The sequence below is a fragment of the Nyctibius grandis genome, chromosome 33 (genome assembly GCF_013368605.1).
Source record: "Nyctibius grandis isolate bNycGra1 chromosome 33, bNycGra1.pri, whole genome shotgun sequence".
Lineage (NCBI taxonomy): Eukaryota > Metazoa > Chordata > Aves > Nyctibiiformes > Nyctibiidae > Nyctibius > Nyctibius grandis.
The window spans coordinates 4,787,572-4,812,435 of NC_090690.1; the positions used below are offsets into that span (position 1 = coordinate 4,787,572).

At 44.6% G+C, this 24,864-nt stretch overlaps 1 protein-coding gene across 10 annotated transcripts in view; it reads right to left on the minus strand.

Moving 5' to 3' along the window:
- Positions 1–24,864, minus strand: part of AAK1 (AP2 associated kinase 1) — an 87,592-nt gene that overhangs the window by 41,264 nt on the left and 21,464 nt on the right. For all 10 annotated transcript variants that reach the window (XM_068421314.1, XM_068421313.1, XM_068421312.1 and 7 more), the window contains exons 3-12: positions 18,557–18,675; positions 16,112–16,220; positions 13,763–13,905; positions 8,352–8,473; positions 6,801–6,882; positions 4,687–4,819; positions 3,577–3,680; positions 2,517–2,596; positions 897–1,051; positions 230–507 (exon numbers count right to left, since the gene is read on the minus strand). In XM_068421314.1, the coding sequence (XP_068277415.1) occupies positions 230–507; positions 897–1,051; positions 2,517–2,596; positions 3,577–3,680; positions 4,687–4,819; positions 6,801–6,882; positions 8,352–8,473; positions 13,763–13,905; positions 16,112–16,220; positions 18,557–18,675 (1,325 nt within the window). The remainder of the gene's footprint in view (positions 1–229; positions 508–896; positions 1,052–2,516; positions 2,597–3,576; positions 3,681–4,686; positions 4,820–6,800; positions 6,883–8,351; positions 8,474–13,762; positions 13,906–16,111; positions 16,221–18,556; positions 18,676–24,864) is intronic.

Consider the following 24,864-nt stretch of genomic DNA (forward strand, 5'->3'; position numbering starts at 1 on the left):
TTATTTTATGTTTGTATGTGACAAAAGCATCTCAAGGCCTTCCACATTGACAATTAAAAATGCCAGCCTTGTGTAGCAAAAAATCTTGCTAGAGAACTGAAGACACATTGGAAAATGCCTAAAACCTGCACCTATCCTGCCAAAAACCAGGGGGCTTGCCATAAAACAAAGATCCAGTGCAGGCCTCTAGTACAGGTACCATGCAACAAACACAGCCATGCACACCAACCTGCTGAGCCTGCATCATCTGCTGCTGCTGCTGGTAATACACAGCCTGTTGCTGCTGCTGTTGCAGAAGCTGCTGCTTCAAGAAAAGTTGCTGTTGATGTGGAGGTGTGGCTTGTGGCTGAGTAGAAGGGACCTGGGGCTGCGCCTGCGAGGTCTGCTGCGGAGCTGGTGCCTGCTTGGCTTGTGGCTGTGCCGGAGGCTGTTGAGGTGCTGCTTTTTGCTGGGGGACACTTGCAGGGAGCGAAGGCTGAGCACTGCCCAGGGCAGCAGGTCCTGCAACTGGTAGTTAAAAAAAAAAAAAAGACAGAGCTGTTAGAATAGAATTATAGAAGAATCATAGAATGGTTTGGGTTGGAAGGGACCTTAAAGCCCATCTAGCTCCAACCCCCTGCCACAGGCAGGGACACCTTCCACCAGCCCAGGTTGCTCCCAGCCCCATCCAACCTGGCCTTGAATACTGCCAGGGAGGGGGCAGCCACAGCTTCTCTGGGCAGCCTGGGCCAGGGTCTCACCACCCTCACAGCAAAGAATTTCTTCCTCAGATCTCATCTCAATCTCCCCTCTGTCAGTTTAAGACCGTTCCCCCTCGTCCTACCAACCACATGCACCACAGCCCTGCGGTACACAGTGCTCGGCAGGAAGGTACAGCACAGAGAACATCGTTTCACCTTGTGGCTGAATGGCTGCTTGAGCTGTGGCTCTCTTCCTAGGCGTCAAGGCTGGCTGAATGGGTAAAATTCCAGGGTTGGGTTGTGTCTGTCCTGCTTTAGGTCTCTGGCGGGGTGCTATGGAAGTTTCTGTCGTAGGGATGGGATCTGTCAGCCTACAAAATAAGGTAAGGAACAAAAGGAAGAGCAATAAGAGTACACTCTTTGTTAGCCTGATGAGGCAAGCAACACACAGTAGGAGTTTAAAACCTCATCCATACTTCAGCAGTATGTGACTGATAAGGACAAAACACTTGTGGATATCCAGACACACACTTCTACTCTTTCCAGAAAACTGCAAGCACAGTAAAACTTAACGGAGGCATTCACAACAATTAATCCAACACTATCATCTTGGCTTCTTCACCAATTGTGGCATCTTCTCCTGCTGGACAGCTCGAACTTGTCAAAATCACTGAACTCATTCAAATATTTGCTACAACATATTGTTTAAATCCACTTAGAGTTCTGTATGAGCAGATGAAGGACACAAATTAGCTCAAGAGCAGGTGATACCTTTGGGCAGAGTTGTTAAAATTGCCATCTTTAGAGTACCTCAGCTTTAGTACACTTACCCCAGAATCAGGCCATTGGACCTCTTCTGATCTCTGCTCAATATTTACTGAGCTCCAAAACCACACAGCAACAGAGTCGAGAAGCCAGACACCACCCTGCCCTTCAGCAGATACATCTGCTTGTTAGATACCAAGTTGTTGTCATCACGTGAAGGTAACTGCACTCAATTATAAAAACAAACAAAGCAGACTCCTGGGACTGACAGACAGGAGGAGAGATGCACTACTTCAGAGTCTGACGAAAACTGCTGGTTTTGTTGCACCCACTGCTCTACTGCTCAATTCACAGTAAAATAAGGTACAAGTTTTGTCCAACAGAATGTACAGGTCTCCATGACATTATCACAAGCAGAGCAAGCAGCAGCAGGAGAGGAGAAAAACCACAGCAGTACAGTGGTTTCCCCACTAATTCGGCTCTTCAGATGGAGACTGCTCGGGCTTTCACGTGTCCCTCCAGAAGAAATTATAGGACTCTTGCAGAAATCACAGCAATTTCATACAGTAATTACTGGGGCAGGTTATCACTGCCGAGGGGCAAACTCAAAGAGTGATAGTCCCCAGTGTGGTTTCCCAGCAGACTCACGTTCTTTGGGCCAATTCCAGGCCCACTGCAGTCTTCCCCCTGACTTTGTTCTCAGGTACTCTGGGTGCTGCCTCAGGATGGATGACACAGTAGATTCATCTAAGCACATGAACTTCAAGTGCAATGTCTTCAGCACAAAAAGCCTAGCTGTTGAGTCATGCTGAGTATGGCCCAAGCCTCACCCCCACCCCCCATGCAGGAAAATTTCCCCTAATATCTGCATTTTCTGCCTTTCTGATCAATGGTTATTTATATCGTTGAAGCAGAAGCCTCAGGACTGCAGTGTGTGTCTCCACGTGCAAACGTAAGCCCACAAGGAAGCAGCTAAATATACCAAGCATCTTTCCTAATCAACAATATATAAATACATTGTTGAAAGACAATACATAATAAAAAGAGAGAGCACAATGCAGATGTGGTTACCTGGCCTTTGGTTGACTCTTCTTTGCAGCAGCTTCACTTGCTTTAACCGGGTCTGGGAGTTTAGTGGGGATTGGAGAGTTCTGCAGATGCCAAAAACACCCAATTTTGTATTTTGAGGGCAGAAAAAAGGAGTTAGAAATAATTTATAAAAGCAGCACAATGAAACGGGGATTGGGGGATCCAACAAAGCAATTATTCCTCATGCTGGACACAGGACAAACCGCTCAATGTTAACATCATGAGTAGTTTGGGAGAGTCTTTACAAGGGAAAAACACAGTTCAGCTTTTTGACCGTTTACTACACTTGGAATCTGAACACAAAGCTTCAGAGCACAACCTGGTGTTTTTAAAAGACAACCTGGAGATGACAGCAGCAATACTTATTAATACTACTATTAAAAATACAGGTATAATAGTACCAAAACCATGTCTTATCCATAAAGACCATAAATAACCACCTGAACATGGGGAAAAAAAAAATAGGTTTCCTCTTACCTGGAAACAACAAATTTAAATGTCATATCACAGATGTCCATAACATAAGAAAATACTTGTCAACTCTATTTTTCAACTGAAGTCTGTGAAGATACACTAAGAAGGGGCAGATGGTTGGGTAAGGTCTGATGTAGCTCAAATGCAAGTTGGCTAGTCCCAGGCCGACACAAAACCGCTATGTTTAAAACCAACTGCAGCACCAATTACACACACTATGATGAATGTGCCTGGAAACCAAATCAGTTTCACAAGCACGGCCTGATTTTCCATGTCCACACGCACAAGATTTCTTGGTTGGCCTCACACTGGTAACTGGGTGAGGAGGGAAATCAGGGACAAACCAAAATAAACAACACAGGAAACAAAACCCTCATTCCTGCCCCTACATCCCTCAAAAAAAAAACCCCAAACAAACAGCACTGCTAATTACACAAAAAAATAAAGACCCTCCTAATTACAGAACTGGGGAACAACCAACAGAATAGGGCAGAACGCTCCATATTCAGCAATGCCACCCCATCTCCTCCCACAGCACCCCACATCAGCCCACTCCTTTGCTACTCACCTGGACGTTCTGGACTGGACATTCCCTCTTTGCCAATTTGAATGCAAAGTAGGAGACCTGATAAATATCAGGTCTCTTATCAGGGTCTGGCTCAAGCATGTACCCTTTAAAAGACAGAGATGCTAATATCAGAGCAAGGGAACAGACAGATTCACGTGAGGCATCTGTGGCAGAGTTATATTTGGTATCACCAGGTGCTCACAGGGTGCCTTGCCTCTCTCACAGCATCCACGTGGGGGTCAGTGGGGCTGAGCTGATCATCAGGGTCAGAGGGAAAGGGGCAAGACAGTCAGTCAGGATGGACTAGGAGATGTTTTCAGCTATGAACAATTTGTAGCTGCTATCGAAGGCTCTAGGGCAAGGAGGGGAAATGCAGCCTGCCTGGTCAGGGAAGAGCAGTGGTTTTGACTTCTGCATTTCCAAGAAAAAGAGTTTGATCCAACCCTGGTGTGTCATTCGGGCAGGAAAACAGGCCAGTCACATATACCACCGCCTTGGCATAAGCAAAGGAAATACCAGGCTGCTCTGCAAACACATCTAACTGTGTTAGTCAAGATTGTGGCTAGGAAAAAAAAAAGATAATCAAATGCTGTGCTGAAAACAAGAGAGCTGCCCCAGCTCTGCCAAGAGTAGTGCATTGTACCCTTAATTACACATTCACTCTAGTCAGTAGGTTATTTATAAATCATTTCAGTTCTGTTTCTCAATTCACAGAAGATGAATTCTCATCACTAGTCTAAGTCACTGTGGTTCTTTTCAGTTCCTTATCCAAACAGATTTATTACTGGAGCAATGCGTTTCTGCATAAATAGGCTTATTGTGCAAGTTTCTGTAGGACTCTCAAACCAAACGGTTGTCTGTTTTCCTGCCTTTCCACAGAGTTCCCTACAGCCCAGCCACACAGAAACCTCTCTGTCATAACTGTCTTTCGAAGAGTGATCTCCTCAGCTACTAAAAGATCACTTTATCCACCCCTGTGTGCAAGCAAGTCTCTTAAAAAGCAGCGAAACACCAACTGTTTTACTGTAGGAGCAGGGAATAGAAGAACAAACCACCTCTGCTGTTTTTTTAGTTCTGCAGAAGTAGATTAGGCCACAGTCAGACACTCACGGATGAGGCAGTGCATGTCTTGCGAGTGCCGGGAATTATCTGGAATGGTGAAATTGCCGTCACAGATCGCCACCTGACTCTCTCCAAAGGGCAAGGTGAAGTAACACAGCTTGTACAGCAAACAGCCAAGGGCCTACAAAGAGAGAACAGAGCAAAGAATTTAAAACACTGAAGCAAAGCAGGGAATGGTGCCATTCAAATACCATTGTAGATAACAGGGAAAGTGTTCTAGCTTGTTCTGCTGAAGGGGTCCTGCAGGACGTCAGCTCCACATTTTCACCTCCCTGTGATTGACCTGAAAACAAGCATAGCTCTATGGGAAGATAAATACATGAAGAGCTCTCCCTCGCTAGGCTGAGATACTGTAATCTGGGGGATCGTATTATCATCACACCCCCTACAGCTCCACACACCACTACACATAGTGTAACCCTTCATGTTATTAAACATGCAAAGCCTGTTTCCGCCACACACTGGGAGGAAAAGGCAAAGTAATAGCAAAAATAAATGGTAACCATCATCTTTAATACATTTATTCTGACAAAGAAAAATCCAAACGGTTTCCAAGCTTAAGTTCAAACAACCTTTCAACCGTTATAAGTATGTGCCAGGGAGAGAGATAAGTCTGCAGGCTGCTAGGTGATATCACCCTTCCATCTATTTCCGTGCTGCTTTTGACAGCAAGAACCACCGCCTATTTCAAAAGAAAACACAAGTTCTGCACAAAGGGCTAATTATGAAACACTCCTACCATCTCAGAGGGGAGAGGGGGAAACATTTCCTAATCCTGAGCAACTCATCATCAGCTTATATCTTTTGTCATAGGATTTCACAATTAAATTGCACTCTAGTTTAAAATAACCTTGAAGAGATTTAAGGAAAGGGACGTTACAAGTGGGGTAAGTGCTGCAGCAGGTCTTGAAGTTGAGGCCCCACTGTGCACTCCACCGCACGCTCGTTTGGAGATGCTCAGCAGGTCACCAGAACAGAATTCCTTCCACGCTGGGAAGGAGAGAGCCACCATTTGAGCCTCTGGGTCTCTGCCTTTCCACATCACCACAGGAAGGAGTGCAAATCCCAGGTTCTCCTCTGGCTGCCTTTGAGGCCCTGACAATCCTTTCACGCTGTTCCAGCTGTGACCTTCCCTCTCCGGGTCTCTAACACCAAGGAGAGTGACCCAGCACTGGTACAGGGCCTGGTTCTACAAACCTCCTGCTGAACTCAGCAGAGCAAGAGCCCCACAGGGTCTGCTGTGTTCCTGACTCCGAGCTGAGCTCACAGGGAGGACAGAGGACTCTGCCCAGCAGATATCACGCCAGCAATTTTCCCCTCTTGTATATGCAAGATGCAGATCTATTGAGGATACATTAAAACTCTCCTTATACTGCTTCTGCTCAGGGCTCCAGAAAGCAAACAAACATGTGCTGAATTAGCATTTTAAACACATCCCATTTGCTGAATCGCCACTACACTACAAATGGCACAGACCTTTTTTTTCATCTCCATCCCAGCTGAAGAGAAGCCTTCCATCCTTGATCAGGTTAGCCAGTAAGGGACTACACCACAGCTGCACTTTGCTCTCAACGTGAAAAGCATGGCAAGACTGCACTGATCATTAGAAAGAGCAGTGCAAAAGCTTGGCCTTTGGCCAGGTTTGACAACTCAGACCTCTGTTACACTGTCCAGGGCAAGCATACTATTGCTCCTGGGGGAAGGTCTGTTTTCTCAGTTTTCTACTAAATTCTGACCAGTAACTTGGATTTCACATGCTTGCAATCCAACCCAGGCACAAGAAGTCACAATACTCTGAATTTGCTGTTTTGACTCTCAAGATACGAAATCAGGTTTGCACTGTTCAACCCTGGAAGTTCGTACATCTCTAAATCAAAACCACATGGAAGGCAGCACACAAAGAAGCACGCATGTTTTATCCACAAGCCACTCTGCTCAGCAGTAACTCATCAGAAATGTCAAGCAGAGGAACTCCTTATTCAGAAACTGTCCAGTCTCTTAAGGAAACTAGGTTAGCCCCAGCCAGAAACATACCCTGTCATTATGGTAATGAAAGCAAGCTGCAGTCTGGCTGTATGATGTTACGCATTTTTTATACGTACCCAGATGTCTGCTTTTGTAGTAATAAGTTTGCCACTGTACAGGTTGACCATTTCTGGTGCTCTATAGGATAACGTAGTGTACCTGCAGCAGAAAGATCTATCAGTGAGTTCGAAATAGGTATCAGATGCATTTTCACTATGTCACATTTCCAAGTAATTCAAAATTCACTCTTTCCCTATTCATTTTAGGGAAAGGGATACTAAAGACTATTGAAAAACCTTCTAACAGCAGCATCTGCTACATCCCTCTAATAAAATACTAACCACTGCAAACTGTGCTGCGAGACCTAAGCAGTAACCAAGATCCCTTCTAAGGCAGGCAATTTACTCCCAAAACCGTACAGTCATTTTAAGAATTAGAACAGAAATATTCAAGAATTCAGAGTATTAACAAGGTCAGCAGTCAAATGTCCTTCGCAATGTCCTCACTGCTGGGGCTTTGGCCAACTGTATTACAAAGATTGTAACCAGATACGTGGCTCCTAATAAACAGACTTCCACACCAGGACTCCTGCTTAGACTCATTGTAAACAAGGGAAAGATTATTTTGTATCTCAAACTATAGCTAGAATCTGCCTCATTTTAACAAATCACTACAAATAGAAAAGCTGGAAACTGCACCACAGTTTAAGAGACTCTTGTGATAAGATATCTTATCAGCAGGTCTATAATTTCTGCTGCGGCACCTTGCATGTTATTTACCCAGATCACAAGAAAGAATTGCTAAAGGCAAAGTTTTCATAGGCTTGTTAATAAGTGTACAACAGGGCATTCCAAAGGGACTGCAAAGCCAGACTAGGAGCACTCTAAAAACTTCAGTCAAACAAGTCTAGTAAATCCACGCAGGGGTAATTGAGTTCTAACAAAAAGGAGGTGTTTACACACATTTCTAGCATGCTGTTTTCTAGCCAGAATATTGTATTATGAGAACTGGAAAGTTTGCAGCAGTGATGTTGTTAAAACTAAAGCAAGACCAAGGACCTGGAGTGTGCTCCATCCCTGATCTGGGTCCTACGGAACTGCCAGCTAAGTCCCTTTTTAAAAGCATCAAGGTGCACTTAGCTGCTACCACTACAGCTGGTCGTGCATGGGGCCAGAGAAGCAGCCATTAAACACCTCAAGGTCCTTACATTTTCTGTGAAGAGCTGAGGAGTTAGGCCATGCATTCCCTTAGTCACTGCAAGGATTTATGACAAGGGGCTCATGGAGGACAAGGATTTTGGCATCGGCTGTACTGCAGTTCAAAGAAGCCAAGATAGATGAGGGACAGAGAGAGACTGACCCGACACATAACAGAGCACGTCACTACCTTGTCAAGGTGGGCAACTTCTCTGCATTAGTACACTCAGTCTTTCAGGTCCAAAGCAATTACATCAAGCACAATTTATTGTTTCGCCTTCCCCCAGGTGCTTATTTACCTGCGGCAGACACGTCTATGCACCAGCATTCAATCTGCTGCAACAGGCCTGAGTAAAATTTTGTTCCAGTACAAGAAAAAATTACCTTTCAAATACAAACTATGTCTGAGTTGAAAAGGAAAAGCACACTTACTTTTTGATCTCCTCCTCTACCGCATTCACCCCTTCTGTTTGAGGGTTCTGGAATTTGTTAGTAGCACTTCCAAAGTCACACAGGACATAGTGGCCACGATCGTGCAGCAGGATGTTTTCTACCTACAAGCATCACAGACAAATACAGAATCGCTCAGACAAAAAGAACACTCCTTTTCTTTAGTTGAGCCAGGGGTTTTAGTGCCTGAAGACCTATCAGAGAGGTCTGACATAAATGCATAACATGACAGCAAAGAGAATATGCATCAAAACTCTGTCACATCTCCTAAAACAGAAGTCAAATCGTGGAAGCATAGTTGTAACACTGCCTGCCATCCTGCCACCTCTCCTTTCTCCTTTTGCAGGCACATCACCTTGCCTCTACTAAGACTACTATGTGCTTCAGGACAAGAACAGCGTCCCAGTGTCTTTAGTGCTCAACTTCCCTGAGCTACTATGACCCACAGTCTGGCATCTGAATTTGGGACAGCTAAAGGGCTATAACCCCTCACTGTCTAGTGGGGCAGAGAGGAGGCAAATGGATGACAGCACACATCCTTCTCTACTTTATGGAATTATAATACATCTCCAGTTCTTTGCTTGCATTTCACCTGTCCCTTAGGGTCTCATTCAAAACAAACCTCATCTTACGCTCACACCTGAGTGGCTTGTTACAGAATGTGTGGGGTACCCCATACTCCCCAAACAGCGGTTGTATCAGCAGAGGTTCCTCCAGGCTGCTGAGAAGATGACCCCTTTCTTTCAAATATTATTTGGTAGCTTGAATCAGACAACTGAAACAAATGCTGAAACAAACATCTGGGACAGCTGGAAAAAAATTATCAGCAGAGTCACTGCCTTTCCCCTAAATACTCACACTTAATCATACATTAACAAAAATCTAGCTTGCATCCACCTAAGCAAGCTGTCTGTGTTATGACACTGACATAAGATGTGGAAAAACCTGGGTTCAGCTCTTTGCTTTGGCAGAGCATCCCTGTATTCCAGTTCCTCAGCTGTACAGTGGCATTAACAGCGTGTTCTCTCAAGGGAATGCACGCATTTATCTTCAATGTCAAATGCTCAGATACGACAACGAGATAAAACATACTGCTCCCATATTTCCAAAAAAATCACCACATAAGTATTTGCTAACAAAACCTTTTGGAAGTAGACCTCCCCCATCAAGGATGAGCTTTACAAGAAGGAAAGAAAAAGGAGCAGTCAGCATTTTAAGCATCAGAAAATGCAGCCAAATTAGAGCAGCTGAGGGGGGAAATGCTGGCTTGAAACCAAGGGTTAAACACCACCCCTTCCCCCCTCTGCTATCCATCTGCTTCGAATAAAGCATTGCACACAGATGTTCTCCCTAGCAGATCACCACTGACAGCCTTATTCCCTATTCCCTGCAAATACTCAAACATTTCCAGAAGAGTCCTTCCACTTTACCTCGCGGAGAAGTCTGACGTGACTTCTCACTGAAACATCCTGCAAGTTTTGTTAAACATCAGCACTGGACTATCCAACAACCAGGTTTGTTCAGTAACTTCCAGAAAAAAAGAAAAAAAAAATCAAACAGCAAAACAAAATGCCTGAATTACTGCTACTGACTGCCAGGCCAGAGAAAACTGTAAAAAAAGAACGTGGGGAGGTGACTTCTTCCAGTCAAACACTCAAAGCTGCAAGCCAGTTTTCAGCACTGCTGAGTGCTTACAACTCCATCTGCAGTCTTTGACACGCCCAACACTTACAAAGTCACATGTAGACCCCAAACAAAAATCTTTAAGGGAAACTATGAGTTGTCTTAAGTTTTGTTAGTTACAGGATGTAGTTACCTTCCGTCTCTACTCTCCAAAACAAATGCCTTTCTTTTACGACTTCTGGTTTTAGCAAAACACTGCACAGACCCAGACTGGCGAGGGATCAGGAGTAAGGCTTGCTTTAACCAGCAAAATCAACAGGCATTATCCTCTCATGAGAGCAACGGCTTCTAAGGCTGGTATTTCTAAGTTCAGGCAGTGATTTGGGAGGGATGCACAACCGAGGTACACTTACTGATTGCTTACCAGCACCTTCAGGTCTCTTTAGAGGTGTTTTAACTTGGCTTCCTCCCCTGACACCATTCACTCTTTACTTCCAAAAGCTTGTGCAGTATTTCACAGCAAAGAAATGAATGCAATGTGACATCTAAGAGCACTAACTGGTCTTGGCACAGGCATATTCTTAACATCGTCCATACCTGGGTTTACCATTAGAGGACTGAATAATTTTAAAGTAAATAATTTTAAAGGAAAGGAGAAAGATGTTTTGATCAACACCTTCCTCTGGGTTGACTGACAGAGTAGTTTGCTGTATCCTGCTGTGTGTCTCCTACAAGAAAATTCAGCCACTCATCTGCAAGCCAGTCACCTACTCGTGGAACCAGACGGGTTCAGACTAGCAGAAGCATCACAGGTAGAAGTGGGAGACCTCTCACTGCAGAAAGCTCTGAGCCGTAGAAATCAAAGATGGCTCTAAGCTGGTGCTTTGAACAACACGTGTTATAGGATGCGAGACTGGAAATACAAGGTTAATAAAACAAGTTACGCAAACAACCGCCACTAGCTATAGGGTAGCTGTGTAAATCAGTATCATCAGCCTTAGACAGGTATTTCCCTCCCTCCACCTCACTAAGCCCCACTCCCCTGGGGTCTGACAGTTACAGTTTCTCCCATAGATTCCAACTTAGAACCAGAGACTTCACAGCCAGGGTAATATAATAGACAGCCAGAAGGAGGTTTGGCCATTTGTTTTTTGCAGTTAAAAGGCCTAACCTAAAGACACGGGAATTGTTCTTACTCCAGAGGGAGAGGAACAAAAATAAACTTTTTACGGAATGCCCTGCAGCAGGGCCTAAGAACCCCAAGGGTGAGGAAAATATCTGCAAGAAGCAGCAAAGCTAACACACAAGGCAAACCTACTGCCAGCAGGCTTACACTGCCTCTAACGGCGTCCTAACTAGGGCAGGGGCGGCACGTGAAGGGCTTCCTCATTTTTAGGAAAAAGCAGCATCAATATATGCCTGATTTTGTGGCAGTCAATCAAGCACATGAAACTAAACATCACACCCTGTACAGAATTACAGAATCAACCAGGTTGGAAGAGCCCTCTGGGATCATCGAGTCCAACCATTGCCCTGACACCACCATGGCAACTACACCAGGGCACTAAGGGCCATGTCCAGGCTTTTCTTAAACCCCTCCAGAGATGGTGACCCCACCACCTCCCTGGGCAGCCCCTTCCAATGGCTAATGACCCTTGCTGAGAAGAAATGCTTCCTGATGTCCAACCTGACCCTGCCCTGGCCAAGCTTGAGGCTGTGTCCTCTTCTCCTAGCGCTAGTGTTGTACAGTACATCACACAGCTGTAAGCACACAGGGACAGACTGACGCAGCACCTGAGAGTTAACCATGAGACCAGGAAGGAAAACCTTGACAAATCCACACAGGGATGACATACTTTTTTGTGGCCTTTATTCACAGCGAGATGTCCACTTTTGCCTATAGGCACACTGCTCAAAGGTGCTGTTGTCCCCAGCTGTTGGTCACTTCCCACCAGTTGGAGACTGTGCCAACAGGAGGTGGTTCTGCTTCAGGCAAAGCCTGTTGGGTTAACTCAAGATCACACCCACAGGCCACTGAAACTAATCCAGCTTCGTTTGTCTGAAAAGGCTTAAAGACTATTCACACGATCCCTTCCGCTGGCAGAGCTCTCTAGGCAGGAACCTCCAGTGTTAGAGCAACATCAAAGAGCTGGAAGGGAAAAAAAGCCTCCAGTCTCCACACAGCTGTCTGCAAAGTCAACATCTGCCCACTCTTCAACAGGGTTGTGTTCACCCCAACAAAACACCTACCTGATAGATGCCTTTCCTTACACAGAACTTTTCTGGCCCTTAATCTCTCTTGGAATTGCAGTTTTTCCCCCTTGGCATTATTAAATATGACTCAAAGTCAAAACGTATCCAAATCATTAATTCTGTGTTAGTACTTAGATCCCCAGTTGTGACTGGAGCTCCAGAGGTCGTCATGACAGAAATACAATATTCAACTGGGAAACATGTCTCAAAGCAGAGAAGAGCCAACTGTCAGCCCTTGGGCACAGCTCACCAAGCAAGAGCCAGGCCTTGTAAACTTTACTGATCTAAGCATGCAGTAGTGGGCTGGACATCAGACCATTAACAGCCCATTTCAATTGTACCTCAGTGTAGAAAATAATCTTCAAATCAACTCACTAATCCATCACAGATGTCCCAGAATTTATTCACATGCCACACAATGAGTTTGGTTTTTATTAAAAAAAACATAGGAATTCACCGAAAAGGTAACAGCAGGGACTGATATCAACTGTAGATGTTCCTGTTCTTCAGCCTCAGCCTCTCACCCGTTTTCCTTCCCTATACAAACTCCTGCAAGATGCCCACAGACCTTAACAGCTTTAAATCCAGGCTTCAAAGTTACAAGACTCCACCCATTTCACTCTGGAAAAAACAGAAGTCAGACTTGTTTCATATTTTCAAACTGACTGAGCAGTGGGTCACAACCATTTCAAACATGCTAAAGCATACCATACCCTGAGGAATTCTTTTTCCCCTGTGCTACCTGGCTCTTGTTGGCACACGTGGCATCTTTTGCTCTTATAAAATAATGGCCAGTGGCACAAACCAAACATCTGTTGAGAGCTCTGAAAACAGAACCTGACCCACAGAGCACATCTGAATTTCAAATGCACACAGGAGCCTCCTTCTTGGCTGAATATATTATTCAGGCATTTTACGAACTAGTCAAGAGGAAAGGGAACATCTTTCTGTTTGTTTGTTTGATTATAGGCATGGGATTTTTCAAAAGCTCTCCCTGCTGGCCTAGCTCTGCTCCCAGCTAAGCACACAGAGTTTTACAATGCACTTTCATGGTCAACAGAGAGTTAGAGCCCAGTTTCAAAGGCTTCTAATGACTCGTGCCCCAAGGCCAACATCTCTGGAGGGATCCTTTTAATGTGGGTCCAGGAAACAAATTTACAGCATGCTTATCATGAACTCCCTTATAACATCAATAGTGTTTCAGGTGGTAGAAAGTCGCTGTGAATAATTCATCAGACACATTCTGGCACATCTCCTGTGCAAAACAGAATTATTCACAAACATTTGTGTTTTTTAAGTAGATCTATAGATGGTAAACATATGGTAAGCAGCAATGAGAGGCTCATTTCTTTTTTTATCTTCCAATAGAGAGAGGTATTTATGCCCACTTTTCCTCATTACTAACAACAGAAACACAGTACCGGCATTCAAAGCCCGTCTGCCACGGTGCAGGCAGCAGACAGACACATCAAGGAGGACACACACTCCCTGTTGTGTTCCTGGAGTCCACAACTCACCTTCAAATCCCTGTGGATTATTGGCGTTTTACACTGATGCAACCTGGCTACGGCTTCGCAGGTGTCGCAGAAGATCTGCAGGACCTCATTCTCCGTGAAGCCCGTCTGCAGGCGTTGGTTCATGAGGTTCACCACCTGACCTCCTGAAGAGAAACACACACAGGAATCAGAGCAGGTACACAAAATGAGGTCTGTCCTGGTCTAAGCCTCAGTCCTACCATACAGACCTTGTTTTAGTCAGCTCCCCATCAAACTGTGGCTGTACAGTCAGTGCACAAGAAGTTCATGAGTTCAAATTCAAAACTCGCACCAAGCCTTCCCCAGAGGTTATTTGCAGTCTGCTTACTCAGCTTGTTTTGTCTCATTTCCTTACCTAAATCCAGGGGGTTTTGCATACCTGCCGGCAGGCATTGCATCTCGTCTTTGAACAATGCTTCAAGAGCAGCGAGTCAGCTTCTAAGGCCCACATTCACCTGGCTGTGTTAACACTCCAGTGGAATTCTGACTAAGTCGCATCTTTTTTCTTTCTTCTTCAAAATAAGAGGGTTTTTTTGTCAGACTAGAGGATAAAAGACTGAATTTGGGGCACCCACAGTCCACAAAATAGTTTGCCACAAGTAAGCAAGAGGAGAGAGAAAGGGAGACACTCAAGAAACCCATACACTATACTAAGTGGCTTGGCTAAAGTCACAGACTGGCAAAAAAATCAAAAATCCATCTGTAACAAGGGAAACTGCAGACAACAAAAGCAAGTTTTCATGAATGAGTCTCGCATTTGCCTCAGCTTTGAGGTTCTGTTGCTGTCAAGGCCTTTCCAAAACAATCCAGAGCTGCTTCTCCCCTCAAAACACCCGATATACACAAAGAAAAAACTCTTTTCTGAACCTTTGGCAAATCAAAACTGTATCGTCTCACACCACAAGTGCTGGAAAACTTTATTTCCGTGGTACAAAAGAAAAGCTCAGCTTAATAAATAGTACAGCAGTGAACATTTCATACTCAAAGTGAGCACAGTTCTGCACACAAAGATGTGCTGATTTGGTTTGGAAGCTGGTTGACGCAAAAGGAGAGTAACAAGGGAAAATCCAGTGTCTAACAGCAATTCCCATGCTCCAGTCTGAATGCTGGAGACAGAGGCAGGTGTGTGCCCAGCAGAGCATCTGGCAAAAGCAAACCACGTGAGAAATACCACCTTGCAGCTCTCCTCCTTTCAGATGGAAGGAAACACCTTAGAAAGACAGATTTTACTTCATCAGCCCAAAACGTGGCACAGAGGGGATGCTAACGCAGCTGGAGCGAGCACATCCCAAATTGCTGCCGTTTGCACTTCCCTCCACGGTGGGGTCTGCAACACGGAGCTGAGTATGGATTTACTAGCACTGCCAGACCTATTTCCTTCAACATTCCTCGTGATGTTTAGGTTTAAGCTTACATTGAGCTTATCTAATGATTCCTTCACCAAAACTACACATAAAGTTCCTCCTTTTACCAGCAAACAAACCCAACGCAAGCTAGTCAAGATTCCTGCACCAAAACAAAGCATCACAGAACAGAAAGCTGTACTGTACATGTTTAAAGGCATTTTAGCATCTAGTTGTTCTTGCTACAATGCACCTGGCTTCAGTTAAAAGCTGAACAGTCCCTAGAACACCTATTCCCATCAGCTGCCACAATCCAAAACAGCCACAGACTTCTGAAGTCACCTGGCCAAAACATTATTTTTGCTTAAATGCTATTCCTGCGAGAGGCATTTGAGCACAGCACATGCGTCATTTTCCAAACACCACATCCTAGCCACAAGAGATCAAAGCTTTGGGACAGCTGGAAGAGACTGGAAGAGCCTGTCTGGCTAGAGACAGCCAAGCAAAAAGGTCAGAGGTAAAATGAAAACTTTTTGGCTTCGCATTATCCATTTCAAGCCTCTTCCAGAACAATCCAAAGTCAGGCTGAAGTGGAAAAAGCTTGCAATATGACACAAAGTGAAGAAGAATTTCATTCCACAGCCTGGCAGCTTTAGAAGAGCCACTCCTTGTGTGGACCAGCCTACAGAAAACAGCAATATATATTTAAGGGTTCTCTTCCACAACAGAAAGGATCTATGACCACCGTGGGGGGGGGCAAAGGTGGTACCAGTCCCATTAAACAGAGTCAACGCAGCCTCACGTCTCATCCACTTCTCCACACCTAGTTTTGGCTTTGCTTTGCTCAGAACGGTTCCTTGGCAGCCAAGGAAGGGCCAGGCCTAGGAACAGGTTTGGGTTTTTTTAAAGGAAGATGTTGCACAAGTTTCCTGTAAGCGCTGAAAAGGGACAAACCCACCAATGCACACCACGTTGAGCCCACGCTCACCTCGACAGAAGTCCATCAGTATCAGCACTTCCCAGACGTCACCGCTGCTCACTGAGTTTATACTGGAATCAATGTATCCGACAATGTTCTTGTGGCCAGACAGGTCCCGCTGTAAGACAAATACATTCAAAGCATAAACCAGCCATACAGAGTGAGCAACATTTCAATCTTGTTCCTGTACACACAGAGCTTTCCCAGCTCTTCTCCTGGACAGGCACAAGCTTCTGTTGCTTTGGATTAATTGTCACGCAAAACTTGAACACAGCTGAGGTCTGTCTCTACCTGTTTTCCTTCCAGAAGGATTTGAGACAAACAGCAGAGAAACAGCCAACCTGATGCACTAACTTGCCACAGAATCACAGAATCCCAGAATCAATGAGGTTGGAAGAGCCCTCTGGGCTCATCAAGTCCAACCATTGCCCTGACACCACCATGGCAACTAGACCAGGGCACTAAGTGCCATGTCCAGGCTTTTCTTAAACACCTCCAGAGATGGTGACTCCACCACCTCCCTGGGCAGCCCCTTCCAATGGCTAATGACCCTTGCTGACAAGAAATGCTTCCTAATGTCCAACCTGACCCTCCCCTGGCCAAGCTTGAGGCTGTGTCCTCTTGTCCTATCGCTGGTTGCCCGGGAGAAGAGGCCGACTCCCACCCCGCTACAACCTCCCTTCAGGTAGTTGTAGACTGCACTAAGGTCACCTCTGAGCCTCTTCCCTTAGATGGCCGAGGCCAAACTACCAGGAGCTGCTCCTCCTTTACGCAGAGGGGAGAACAAGGCAGATGTTTTGTGGTGGCCACGCACAGTACATGTCGTGCCTACTTTTCTCATCTCCTTCCACTCTTCTGTTGGCAAACAGTATCTCAAATCTTCACATGCTCAAAAAAAACCCACTAAGGTAATAAAATAAATTTTAACCTTGCTTTTAGAAGTAACTCGATGGATTAAAGCACAAGTTCTCATATCAATGACTTATCCATGACACATGCTAAACCTGCAGGGAAAAGTCATTTCTTTGGGACTGCCAGCTCCACCCACACTCCCAGGTGTGACAGCCAGTCCAGTCCGATGTCCAGTTTCACCAGTAAAAGAAATCAACATTCTGCTGGCCGCATTCTGCCGTAATGCTGTAGGGTTGCAAAAAGTGCAGTTAAGTTTTAAAATACTTCTTTATTGCACAAAAGCTAGGAAGTAAGAAAATCTTTCCTTTTAGTGATGTACTGGTTCTCCAGGACAAAGATTAGTGCTTATAAGATTCACTACAGGAGCAAGCAGACCTGCTGAGTAAGAAGGATACTTCTCAGGTTAGCCACACATTTCAAAGAGGCACCAAAGACACTGAGACAATGGAAAGCACCGGCAAGGAAAATCCAAGTAAACAAGCCCTGTGAGCACCGCTAAAACCTTTGATGTAAGATCTAATCTCAACTTTCCCCATGCAGCATTAGCTACGGCGATGACAAAGCATGCCCAAAAGCTTCACTACGCTATCGCACAAACTCCAGAAGTTAATTTTAAAGGTATTGACCTAATTAAAAGCTACTTCAAAAAACACACCCAGAATTGCTACAGGTAGGAGCTGCTGATATGAAGATCATCTACCGCAAACCTGTACCTCGTGTTGGAAATTAGCAGAATGAGGATTTTATATTTCCTTTCCCACCTCATGATTACTCTAAATGTTCATCAATATCTTTGAATACAAGTTCAAAAGGGGCACCTTCCGTGTTTACCAGGCTCCAAACAAGACTAAGCAAATCTATTTGGATCATCTCAATTTCTTCTTTGTTTAGAGATGCTAAGTTTAAAACAGCAGGAGTTCCTTGTATCCAACAGCCTAGAGAAACACCCCAGTGCTGATTATAAACACTTCCCTGTTTCAAAAGCCCAAGCAGTAACTATCCCACAAATACTGGTTTTAATCTATCACCTCACCAATAGAGACAGCCTTCCTCCCATCCCAAAAGATTAGAAGCCGTTGTGATACAAATCCATCTCAGGATGGAGGTCTTCCATTCGTGCGCTGATTTGAGTTCAGAGACGGTTACATCAGAATCATCAGCCTTTTCTAAAGTCTAAAAGGATGAAGACTTTAGCTCTGAAAATTGTTAGACTTTGAAGTCTAACACCCCCAACCATTCTCTTCCCTTTCCCATTAAGTCATGGGGTTGACATAGGAGTTTTTTTCCTCCCCTCATTTTCTTGTGATTCCCTCTGCTTTTTCAACTCCCACGTTTTTCTTGTCCACTGAAACTATTTACATTTTAAATAATTCAATATGAGATTTTCACATAGTCACAACTCCAGGAGTTGGGTCTTTCCAAAAGAAAGACAGTTTTGCTATGAAAACCCACGGATGCTACACAGATCACAGGCAGAAGGTCACCAGGATCTCACACCATTCCACTCCCAGTCTGGGGCCCCAATACAAAGTGGTGACTTACCATGATTTGAATTTCTCTTTTGCAGACTTGCAAGTCGTACTCGTTATTGACATACATCCGCTTCAGGGCACATTTCATCCCATTGTTAGTCCTCACAAGAAACACTATTGCAAATCCACCTGTGGAAGACACAAAATCATCCTGTTCATTAATAAAGAAACCTCTTGGTCCTTGCTTCTGTCTCTGCCTCCATCTGCCTTCAGAGCACAGTCAGAAGGAGGAGGGCACTCAGCAGCTACCAACAGAGCCGTGGTGGGAGCGCCCCTTCCATGTGCTTAGCTCCAGAGCTTCCAACTCTGCCTAGACAGTTATTTCTAGGAACTAAAAGGAATCCAAGGGGGCCAATCTTCAGTTAATGGAAGCAAAGTTAACATTTAACATCTCCATAAAAACAAGCAATTACACCGGTTACTTGTCCTGCCAGACAGTCCTTCATTGCTCCATGACTTTCCATTATGAAGAAGAAAGCTGAAGAATAAACAGTGACGTTGCCTTGGACAGAAATCAGAGCTCCAGATCACCCACTGAATTACTAAAGGCCTCAACTCAAAAGGCTTCCCAACTTTTGAAGCGTCAAAGTTACATTACAAAGCTGATTTGTGCGAGAAGCAGAAGAAACCCATCTCCCACACATGGTTTGATGTTAGTGCTTTTAAAAAAGGACAGAAGCACAAGAAAAAGAAAAACCACAATTCATTTTGTGGGCATTGCTATTAGTAAAGCCAGGACTCCCAGGACATACTTGACTGGTTTAGGATGAAAGCCTTTCATCTCTGTTAGCAAGGCATAAAATATACGGGTTTTACATTCGTAGTCCTGGACAGAAACAGGAGGCTGAGTGAGGATGGAGGTACACAGGCATCAAAGTTTCACACCTGGCTCTCAGAGATCAGAATGAATCAGAACAAAGAGTCACACAGATCCAAGTAGCCAAGAAGTGCTGCACAAGGGTAAAAAGGGAAGCACGACCACATTGTTGATGCCACAACCTAAGAGCACTTCATTTGCTCTCTATTACCTTACATTACAGCATGTATTTCTTTCATGCTTAAGGAATTTTAAAGCAGCAGCTCAATAGTAAGTAATGATTCGGTGCTGCCGTAGCCTTCACAAGTCCCACTACGCCAAGAGCTGTAGTTACACACCATAAAAAGGCAGTCACCTCCCAAAGAATCCTCATTTTAAAAGTCTGAGCCCTTTGGTGAACCCCATTCTTTACAAGCTGCCAGAAACCACCAGATCAACAATACGTATATACTTACATTTGACATGTTTGTATGTAATTATTACTAATGGTTATTTGGCACTTAAATGAGTTCCTCCCCATCATGTAAAATGTGACAAGCAAGACAGCCATATTTGGGTAAGATTTAGTGTTAAAAGAGGTTGCGTTTGACAATGCCAGTCTTGCAACAACTGGTGCTTACAAACTGTTAACACATCAACCACCACAGCCAAAAGGCCCACTGAAGCTTTTACTATAACTGTGATTTATTTTTACTAAGAAAAGATTGAAAAAGAGCAAATGCCCAGACAATGCTGCTGTGTGCAAAGTATAACCCTCCCCATTTGTTATCAAACAGCTTTTATAGCACCCGCTACAGCCCATCTTCTAAAACAACCACAGAAGTTACACATGCAAATAACATGCTTGTCAGCACCACAGCTATTAAACAAAAATCCCTCTTAGCATGCAAAAACCTTAGTTATACACATCATAATTTGCCATAGAAACTAGATCAGGTTTTCCAAGGAAGTCCTATTGACTTTTAGGAGAAGAATTAACAGGTACCAGCTTGAGAGAAGTTGCAAAAGACACAACAGAAAAAAAAGAAGAAAAAAAAAAAAAAGAAGGAAAAAAGTGTGAAAACTTCAATTAAAGGTCTTAAAAACTATAACCAGGCTGCAAAATAGATATTCAAATTTGGAAAAATAGGACATGGCCCTGGGATACAGCAAGCCATACAGATGCTGCTCACTCCTGCCAGAGAGGCTTTTAAAACCCCTGTCGTTCTGGAGGGCCTCCTTTCTTCAGAGCGCTCAAATTCAGACAAAAAATAACCCCGACTCTCTCCCTTAAGCTGCTCCAAGTTGAGGATCTCAAATTACAAGTCATTTTTAAGAACTCCTAAACCCGCAGCGGTAGCCTTATTGTTCTACCCTGGCCACATTTGTCTCATTTCTGGAGACCAAATCTGCACACCCCGCTGTGCTATCTTTAGCCCCAAGGATGGGGGGGTTGAAAAAAAGCAAGACAGCACTCTACTGATTTTTTTTTTCCCCCTCTTATAACCCACAATGGAACCAGTAAGAAATAAGGGACCCATAACCAGCACCGCTTCCCCACTCCCTACTTTCTTAACGCATTATGCTTTTGAAAATCATTGGAGAGATCAGGTTTGGACTTATTTTTTTTTAATTTCTGTACAATATTTCCATGGACCACAGATAAAAATCAAGAGAAAATATTAAAAAAAAACACACAACATTTTTCTTTTTTTTTTATTACAGAGTCAGTCGTCATCAAAACTTTTTGGGAATCAAATATTTTTTTTTTTCTTAAATGAGAAAGTGAGAAGTTGTCCCTCAGAAGCCTCCTCTCCTCTCCAGGGGTTCAGTTCCCTTCCCACAGCTCCTCCGGCCAGGCCTGAAGGCCAGTAGGATACTGTATCTCTGTTTACAGTACTACACTCAGCAGAAACACAAGCTGAGCAGCAAAAGTAGATCAATTCAACTTTTTTTTTTTAAAAAAAAGCAGATCCACTAAATTCACAGACCATCTCCCACCTGCTTCAAGGATCAAGCAACCAGGGCCAACTGGCAAAGAAAATTACAGTCTATGCAATGGAGAACATGGCTAAACCATCCTGAGAGCTCAAAGGGAAGAGAAATTTAGACTCTAACCCAGAAAAAAGAAAAAATTAAGTTAGTTAATGCTTTCTGATACAGGACTGCAACATCAACACGTAGGGACCTGACAGAAAGGACCAGAGCACCTTCCAAAGGGAGCAGCGAGACAGGAATGCATCAGGTGGAGCTGCACCCAAGGAAGAAGCCTGCAACATTTGCAGAGTTGTCACAGTACTCACACAAGTCATAGGAAAATTACATCACAGAATCAATGAGGTTAGAAGAGCCCTCTGGGATCATCAAGTCCAACCATTGCCCTGACACCACCATGGCAACTAGACCAGGGCACTAAGTGCCATGTCCAGTCTTGTCTTAAACCCCTCCAGAGATGGTGACTCCACCACCTCCCTGGGCAGCCCCTTCCAATGGCTAATGACCCTTTCTGAGAAGAAATGCTTCCTAATGTCCAACCTGACCCTCCCCAGGCAAAGCTATCCTCACGTCCTTCTCTCCCTTACCTTTGACTCCTGCAAACTTCAGCTGACAAAGCCACGCGCGGAAACTGCGCAAAAATCATTTAACTTCTTCTGTCTGCAAATACACCTACCAATTTGGTTACTTTATTATTAAACTCCCACTGACTGCAGATTAAAGCATGACAATTTTGCTCCTAGTAAAAAGCAGCACGCTTCTCTCCAGAGAAAACAAGTATTGATTTAATCAGGGTACATACAGCAATTTTTACACAGCAATCTAAAGTAAGCGACGTTGCCATCAGAGAAGCCAAATTTGATGATCCTCATCCATTTGAGAGTGCAAAGCTTTACTTTCTAAACAACTAACAACGTCATCTGGTCTGATTGCCTCAGTTAAAACAGGCCACAATATTCCTTCCAAAATACAGTTTACTGAGCCCAGGTTTTGACTGCACCCAGGATTTAGTCCAGAAAGGCACAACATAATCAAGAACGTCTAACTTCCCTCAGGTAGCCATTCCACATCTAAATCAGAAATGGGGTGAAAAACGCCGCCCTAATTTGAATTTCCCTGCATTTATTACACCTTCTATTGCCAATTGGCTTCAGCACTCCCAGTTTTGCATGCAGAGACTGGGACTGCAAAACAGTAAAACAGCAGGAAGACGAGGGAATCAGGAAGGGATAGAGAAAGAGCACAAGGAATAGCAGCTTCTCACCACACTCCTCATACACAAATGGCTCTAGAAATACAAGATCCAAGTCCGTCAGCAGGACGTACAGGCCAATTTTAAGAATCCAGAGAATCTATACCTGGAAACTGGCTTAGCCTGGAGAAGAGGAGGCTCAGAGGTGACTTTAGTGCAGTCTACAGCTACCTGAAGGGAGGTTGTAGTGAAGTGGGAGTCGGCCTCTTCTCCCAGGCAACCAGCGACAGGACAAGAGGACACAGCCTCAAGCTTCACCAGGGGAGGGTCAGGTTGGACATGAGGAAGCATTTCTTTTCAGAAAGGGTCATTAGACACTGGAAGGGGCTGCCCAGGGAGGTGGTGGAGTCACCATCTCTGGAGGGGTTTAAGAGAGGACTGGACATGGCACTTAGTGCCCTGGTCTAGTTGACAGGGTGGTGTCAGGGCAACGGTTGGACTCGATGAGCCCAGAGGGCTCTTCCAACCTGGTTGATTCTGTGATTCTGTGACCTGCGCTCCTACAGCTACCTCAAAAGCAGCAACTTTGTTGGTAAGCAGCAGACAGAAAATCCAGTTCACATTTTTCAGCAAGGTATGACAGAGAAAAGGGGAAGGAGGACCCCAATAGATGGCTGAAGTTTTCACTTGGCAGCATTAGACAGCCCAGAACAGCAACGCTGTTCAGCACAGCCCAGGAAGGGACCAAGGTATCAGGCACCTGGACCGCAGCCAACACTCCCTAACGAAGACTTTCTAATGGATTTAAGTGTTTTCTTTCACCTACCATGCAGCATTACACAGTAGAAGAAGTACCTGTTTGCAGAGGCTGATGGGTGTCTTCTCCTACAGGTTGCAGTGGCAAGGATGGACACTGCTCAGCTCTCGCCATCTGCCTGGTCACTGCTTCACTGAACAAGCAAATTTTGCTTAGACAAGTCACCCAGCACTCGTTTGAACTCTGATGGTTTTTCACAGCATCATGCTGAAATTAATACACTTACTTTCGCTTTTAACTACCTTGCTAACAGCTGCTCCCCACTGGTTAACCCTTCCTCCTTGCACACTACGTATCTACAAGCATCACCACCTCGTCAGCCTCAAGGACTACTTTCAGCTTCCAGAGCCTCGGACCACAACCAATTTCTCCCTCCTTATTCCAGTCCAACACCCAACTTTGCTAAATCTGGGCAAAGTTGAAAGGAAATAGATCAAAGACAAATTGACAAGCAATTATTATGAAGCACTGCCAGATGCACATTAGGGGACCATTTACTTCTATTTTCAGTGCATGGCAAGCAAGACAACCCTTCCAACGGCCAGAAACTGCCAGCTCTAATGCACTATGCCAGCTCCAATACAATAGACACGCCAGGATTTGTGTAACTCCAAGTCAGCCAAGGTCAGCTCAAGAGCCTGGGCTGCCTCAGTGAAGTTAGATAGCTGTACCACACGTGGCTGGTCAGGGTGGGTCACACACAAGGCAGAGCTTATAGGCAAAGTAATCCAGGCACTAGGAACATCCTCATGTCTTTGCTGGTAGAGCCTTTTTTCCCAGTACGTGTCTGGAAAGCAAAAAGCAAGAGCCCAGTTCAGGCTTCAGATGCAACAGAGCAAATAAATCGAGAGACTCTGCAAGCACCAGAAGGGAGAGAAGGAAGAACTAAGCCTGAGAGTCAGCTCACAGGACAGTTCTCCCTTGCATTCATGAACAAGTGCCCATGATTTAAAGTTCTGAAGGAAATTCAACTCTTTTCCCATACAAGCCAGCAGAAGCTAGAATACCACTCTCATTCTAAGACATAAAAAGTTACTTATATGCTCACCCTTAAGACATATCAACATTGTTGAACCGGTAGCACACAGCCTGTATTGTGATCACCATCAGCTTAGAGCCAGCAACAGCCATAGTTCTCTTGGGAAACATCAGTGTGTTTTGCACTTAGGCCTGCGCCTACCTCTACAACAGCATGGGAACGTGGTTATCTTGCTACACGCTTCTGGCCTGACTGTTGTTCTTGCTAACTGGTTTTAGGATAAGCTGGAAAAAAAAAATGGGAAGCTCCAATTATCTCCAGTCAATACAGATGCCAGAACAATCTCCCACACAGGTTTGTGTCAGTGTACTGGCCAGTTTCCAGCGCTGGTAGTTAATATTTTCAGCCCTTCTGTAATTTCAGGAGGATGCAGAATTCTTCACAGCCAGGCAAGCACTTCTGAACTAGGTAAAACCAGCCACGCAAAGCTGCACGTGATCCTCTCTCCTAGCTCCTCGCAAGGTAAGAAGATAGCACTC